General features: G+C 40.1%; 1 protein-coding gene across 1 annotated transcript in view; it reads right to left on the bottom strand.

Moving 5' to 3' along the window:
- LOC121920556 (S-adenosylmethionine synthase-like) overlaps nt 1–6,537 on the bottom strand; it is a 12,580-nt gene extending 6,043 nt beyond the window's left edge. Inside the window, exons 1-3 of the mRNA XM_042447682.1 lie at nt 6,267–6,537; nt 3,216–3,293; nt 1,164–1,286 (exon numbers count right to left, since the gene is read on the bottom strand). Of these exons, the coding sequence (XP_042303616.1) occupies nt 1,164–1,286; nt 3,216–3,293; nt 6,267–6,321 (256 nt within the window). The 5' untranslated portion in view covers nt 6,322–6,537. The remainder of the gene's footprint in view (nt 1–1,163; nt 1,287–3,215; nt 3,294–6,266) is intronic.
- Between the last annotated feature and the right edge of the window lie 505 nt (nt 6,538–7,042).

Below are 7,042 nucleotides of genomic sequence, written 5' to 3'. Positions count from 1 at the left end.
ATGATAATGGAGACATTGCACAATGTCATGTGCAAATCTTCACTCATTTCATGATATTGAGAGGAGCATAGCACTATGCTCCGGTGTTGTTGTTGTGACTTTCCCCTACAGTGGCTCATTAAAGCAAAACACAGAAACATTAGTGCTCACATCTAGTGCTGACAAAGAAAATTAATTTGTTAATTTTAAACCACAGAGAGCATTTCATGGAATAAATTCATTTGTTAAATGGTTGCATTGTAAAACATCAATTAAAATTATGAGAAAAGAGGCAGAGTTGAATTAAAGTAATAAGAAATGTTGATGATTGCTATAAAATAATGTAGTTGGCCTTTAGAAGAACATCTTTTTGTTTTGAATGACTCCAGTTTTTTATTAGTATTGGCTGGAGTTCATGATTACAGTTACAAATGTGTAATCTAGAGTTATGTATCTGTAATTGTTTCATATTCACAATCCTTGTGTATTCACAATCTTGTCAATACTGATGTTCCCACTCCTCTCTCATGAGCAATCTCCAAAGCAAGGAGGAATTTCAACAGCAATCCTATTTCTGATTTTCACGATACAGAAATCACAGGAAGGAGGGGGTGAAAATGTCAGTCTGCTGCATCCCAATCAATAGGAGAACAGATCTCAGTAGTTCCTAGCAGCTCAGCAGCTGCTGGCCAGTAAAGCTGGATGTGTGTGTGTGTGTGTGGGGGGGGGGGGGGGGTGTTGGGCCAGGAGATGCTACTAAGAGCTGGTACAGATGGCCCTAAAGTGGCGGCTTGATGCTGCCCCTTTGAGCACCGTATCGGGGCTGTGGCAACCACACACCACAGCCCCAATCCGGTGTTTTTCCGGCCCCAAAAGAAGTGGCAAAATGCCAAGGTTGGTCATGATCTTCATGAGGCATATGAACACTTTGATGCTGGAGCACCACAATGCTGTCTGCCATCTGGTCAGGCGGGTGGCGTGACGCCAGTTGGGTGCAGCGGCAGGGCATGCATCATCTAAACGCCATGCCCCCACAGTGCTCCCAAGCCATCGTATTGTGCCAGTCTGTTCAGGCTATTAGTTAAATATATTTAACTGAGTAGCTGATCTAGAATGTCAGCTATTATTACAAAGCTCTGTATTAAAATCATTTTGGAAAGACTAGTAAAAAGCATGTAACACACCTTTGGAGGAGTCATCATAACCAATCTTCTTGAGAGTATCTCTCACAACTTTCTGGTAATCCACAACAGCTTGGGAAGTTATTTCACCACATAGTAAAATCATCCCAGTTTTAGCCACACATTCTGCAGACACATAGGTAGGACAAAAAAGTGAGTTCCATGTTATTGCATATTCAAATTATTTTTTTCATTCTAAAATATACAAACTTGTGCTCTTATCTTTTTAGGCCAAAAATGGCGAACCTCTGTCTTCCAGATGTTTTGGACTATTGCTCCCATAATAATTTAGTATGGGATATGCTGGAAGACCAACTCATAAGGCCCTCACTTGAATGATAAAATGTAGGTTGATACTGTATTTGTTCACAGCAAGCCATTTGCCTTTCTGGAAAGTCCTCTCTTCTCCTATACATAGCCCAGCTGTAACTGAAGTAGTTACTCAGTGGAGACGAATGGCTCCCATGTCAATAGGGTGGTGAATTCACTCTGAGTTTTTGACTGAATTTGAATGAAAGAAATCCATATTGCTGAATCAGTTTGGAGAACAGAGTTCAACACCTTGGGTAGCTCCTAAAACCCAAGTCAGATTTACCTCCCCACTGACATGGAAGCCACTATCCACTATTACATTTATTTGCTTTACATCAACCATTTGTAGCCTGAAGGACAAAATTATGTTGCTTATTGTTGTAACTAGTCCTTATTAGTTCATTCATTAGATTGATCAACTAAAATGTTAGCTGAAAAATCAGTAGAGGAGGTCCAGTATTAGCCCTTATTGATATACTTTCTCCAACCTTTACTTTCTAGAAGCAACATACCTTAAAATTCTGTGGACTTTTTTTTTTTTTTGCTCAGCTTTTAGCAACCACTGAATTTAAAATGTTTTTAAATATAACTCTCCTTGCAAGCTAGCTAGCTATGTGCTCCAGTGGTAGTGATGATCATGTAGTATAGCTTAGGTACTAGAATTGACAAGGGGTATGTGTGAGCCAGCATGATGTGTTGGCCAGAGTGGTTTAGTGGTTTGAGTGTTGATATAGAAATTTGGGAGACCAGGTTTCAACCATGGATTTAATGGGTGACCTTGGGCAAGTCACTCGCTCTCACCCTCAGAGAAAGGCAATGGCAAACCTCCTCTGAATGAATGTTGCCCAGAAAAGATGGTCATAAGGCTTGCCATTAGTCAGAAACAACTTAAAGGCACACAACAGCAACAACAAATATGTATGTGCCACAAAATAATTGTGGTTTGTAGGATGCAAATGGGAAGCCTTGTTGGTTTTCCCTAGGCTGAGCCCATCTCTCATCCCAGTTTTTAAGATGGTTTAAATATGAACATGAGTGTCCCTGCTGCTCAGGTTCTAAACTAGAAAAATATATGCTAAAATTTTATAAACAGAGGGTAGAAATGAATGGAGGTGCTGTATCAACTGATGATGATGACACAGGCAATGGCCAAGTCATGCCAAAAACAATATGCCCAGTTCTCCTAAATAAAATAGTTCAAAACCAAAGCTTCCATATTAAGCTTATACCATGCAATCAGACTGCCACATTTATGGGATTTCACAGGGGATCCAGACTACGAGTATAGTATCTTCCACTAGTCATCCTCCTGTGTTTTCCTAGTTTTGTTTCTGCCCCCCTTCCCCCCCATAAATACATTTGATAATCCACCAAGAAGAAAAAGACAGAATACTGCTCAATGTCTTCTACTAGACAGAGCTAAGAACTGTCTCTCTAGAATCCCCTTGTATTTTTCCAACAATACATTATTGTTGCTCATGATGAGAAATACAATTTGTCCTGCAAAATCCAGCAAATGCCAAGACCTTCATAGATATACATCTGAGGAAGCATGCTCAAGTCTATGAATACTCATGCTACCAACTGCTTTCTTTCAGCCTCAAAGGTGCTACAAGATCCCTTTGCATACTGATTTTCCAGACTAACACAGCTACTGTATGTCTCTGAATTCTATCTAACAAACAGTGTAAGTGATATACTGTATGAATTCCCTAGATTATGCAAAGCCACATATAAACTTACCACAAGCTACCTCGGCATCTGGATCAACCTTGATATGTGCATCAAGAACAGCATCACTGATCTGGTCACACATTTTATCTGGAAAGGAGGAAACAATATTAACAACCACCAGGTTTTCTGTAGTTCAAGCAGTTCTCCAAACAAGCCTAACTACACCAAGAATAACACAGAACCTGTTATGCTTCAACTTCATAGCCAAAGTTTGGAAAAGTTACTTTTTGAACAACCGCTGCCAGAATCTCTTGGCCAGCTTGTCCCAGCCTTGGGACTTTACAAGTCCCTCTGGCTTTGCTTCGCGTACGAAGATTCAGGAAAGACGTCACCACATATCAACACGTGACTTGAAAGCACAGACACACATGGACTTAAGTCTCTGTGAAATAGAATTGAGTAGTCTCACAAGAGAGCTGCTGTCATGTTACTACATAGGGCAGCTAGCAAAATGACCATTGCACATTGGTTGCAATGTGCATCCAGACCAATGCACCTTCGTCCCAATGCAAAATGGACATTGATGCACACCAGGACAACAGCTAGGGATTGCCGATGTACATCCGTAGAGCCATTGCACTGAGGACACACTTGCTGGTGCCCAGGTACACAGCTTTGCAATTCAGCAGGAGGGTTCCATAGGGCTGCTGCTACATATTAAGTATACATAAAGTTATGCAACATAGACCACGATATAGAATCATGCCCATTGTACTGCTAGAGATGGCAAGAAGTACAGTCAGCCCTCCCCATAGGTGGGCTTGCCATCCACAGCTTTGAGCTTAAGCGGAAGTCAAGCTCTGGCAAAAGTAATGGGATGCATACCTGCACCACCACGAGCACGAGCCGCCATGAGCACACACCCATTATTTTCTATGGGGCTTGAGCATACGCTCTTTTCCCAATATGTGGAAGGGGGTCTGGAATGGATCCCCCGCGTATGGGGCGGGCAGACTGTAGTGAGGGAATTTCTACCTCCTGTGGCAACCTTAGACCTTGGGTACCATGCACCTTACCCTATTTTTGAAAGTTAGATGTATATCCCATCTTTCCTCCAACGAGGTCAGGGTGTCCTATTTGGCTCTCCTTTTCTTTACTTTATCCCCATAATCACCCTAAAAGATAGGTCAGGCTGAGTGTGACTAGCCCAAGATCAACCAATAAAGTGAAGACTTGTACCTTGATTTCCCAAATCCAAGTAGTAGTACAACACTGTAGTTTCTACACCATACCAGCTCTCCACTGAGTGGGTGGAGGTGGAGCATCTATTACTCTACCTCAGGCAGAAAAATGTCTTAAATTATACAGTACCTGATATTCATCCTGTAAATCAAGTCATTCATTGTCATAAACATTTCAAATAGCATCTCCAAATAAGGCTGATTTATAACTGAAACTTTACTTTCTTCTTCTGTCTTCTAACAAAACCAGCATAAAAACATCAAATAAACTTATACTGTCTCCCACGTCTTGATTTATTTGCAACTAATTTTTCCTCTCCAACAAAGGTAGATGGTTGATAAAAGGGTTATGATTCTTTTTTAAAAAATCCAACCACAAGCAACAGAAAACTTTACTGTGGACCAGACATATTCTTATAATGAAACCTAACATCTGGGATGGGCATGTCCTAACTTGCCCTAACAAAGTCAACAACACATGAGATAAGTATAATTGAATGTGAACGAATTAAATCAGCCCTGTTGTGTGTGTCCTGTGCGTTTAAGTCATTTCCGACTTATGGCAACCCTAAGGCAAACGTATTATGGGATTTTCTTGGTAAGATTTTTTCAGAAGAGGTTTGCCATTACCTTCCCCTGAGGCTGAGAGAATGTGACTTGCACAAGGTCACCCAGTGGGTTCTTATGGCCAAGCTAGGAATCGAACCCTGGTCTCCAGACTCAAAGTCCAACACTCAAATCACTACACCACGTTGACTCTTTGAAACCAGTCCTAGGTAGATAACAAGATTTAACATTTGTACAGCACATCTTAATGCTTAGAACATTTTAAGTGCATTATCTCACCATCTTCACAATGTTGTAGTTTATTATATCAGTAAAATAAAGAGATTTTGCTGCCTGAGGCAGTGGGATCAGGAAGTTTCAATGTCAGTGGGATACTGAATGCACTCTGGGGTTCAGACTGAACTTTAAAAGGAGCTCTTCAAGGAACTCAGCCCTGTTTCTTAAAAAGATCCAGCAACATGGAGAACTCTTTTAAAGTGTGAGATAAAACCTAGAATAGAGGCATCACTAAGGGCTGCAGGGGGTGCAAGGTACACCAGGTGCCACCCTAAGAATGGAGTGACACCACTGTTTCTGCCTTTTGGCAGAAATGAGTTGTGGCATTCACCTTCATCTACTTAAAACACTGAAAAATTGGAATGAGTGGGTTGAAATTAAGTGGGAAGAGAAGGAGAGCCCATATTATTTTTTTAAAAAAATTAAAAAATTATTTTAAACATTAAAAATGTAATTTAAAAAAAATATTCTTTTAAAAAATTATTTTAAAACTTCACATCACCAAATTTTCACTTTAACCACATGAAACAATGCACATGTAAATACATTTAAGCTGTAAGTATGGATTGTAATGTAAAGGTATAATTTTAATTTTGCTAGTTTTTTATGTCACAACTCTTGCCATTAAATTCAGTAATATATGGGAATTACAATTTACATGTAACATTAGTACAAAAAACTACTAAGGATTCTATATGGTACGACACTGGAGGATGTCAATCGAAGGGAGTGACACCATGAGTTATCATACATAATGATGCTAACCCTAGTGTAGTTGATGCCAACTACACTGACCTAGAGTAGATTCTCTGTTTCAGTAACATGTAGGCCACTGGCAAGAAACAAAGGACAGGGTGCCACCCTGTGTTCCCAGATTTGGTATAAACAAGCTGGTTAAAATGGTAATTGGACTTGATTTTTAGGCTGGCATCATCCTCTGGAACCAAGGGAGAAAAGAAAGGCATGAGCAAGTTTATTAAAATGTTATTTTGCATGCATCTAGCGGCTGCTGGAGATATAAGTTGCATTTACTCACCAGGATGTCCTTCAGCGACTGATTCGGATGTGAAAAGAAATCTTTTCTCCTTCATGGTAAGGTTGCACAACAAGTTACCTGACACGAGTGTGACTCCAAAAAGAGATTAAACCAAGAAAAAGCTCTGTAAGAAATGCCTTTTGTTTGGCACGCTTAGAAGGGAAGGGAACACTATGAGCAGTGACTACAGTATATGTACGACTATAGGTGGACCTCATATATAAATCGAGGGCAAGTTTAGGGACCAAAACTATGGATTTTGATATGACCCATGGATAAGTCAAGGACAAAACCTAGGGGCATATAACAAAGGATTTAAAGGATGAAGCAAAGAAAAACAACGCCAAGGAACTTTAAATATTCTAGCAGGCATAACTGTGCATATCCAAAAGGCTGGATGAATGAGAGAGTAGATGGGAGTCAGTGCTTCTAGGATGGATTACACTCTTGCCTTTCACCAGGGGATGGTTCCTTTTTAAATAAGAATTAAATTACACTACTTACATTGACCAGTGGATACGTCAGCTCAGTTTTTTGGGTCAACTTTTTACTAACATTTCTGGACTTATACATGAGTATATACAGTAATTACCTATGTAGATAAACTACTGGGTTTAACAACTGGTAATCATTCATTACTCAAGGTCCAGAAGATGAATGCACTTCTTAATGTGATATCCATTGTGATCTTTGCCCATTTGGCTCCAGTCCCATCAGACATATTCTCTGCAGTTTACTCCCAGTTGTACTTTAATATGCCCCTTTGGCTAATCTAT

The sequence above is a fragment of the Sceloporus undulatus genome, chromosome 2, assembly GCF_019175285.1.
Source record: "Sceloporus undulatus isolate JIND9_A2432 ecotype Alabama chromosome 2, SceUnd_v1.1, whole genome shotgun sequence".
NCBI lineage: Eukaryota > Metazoa > Chordata > Lepidosauria > Squamata > Phrynosomatidae > Sceloporus > Sceloporus undulatus.
The sequence above is the reverse complement of the archived record's forward strand: the minus strand, read 5'-3'. Positions and strand labels throughout refer to the sequence as shown.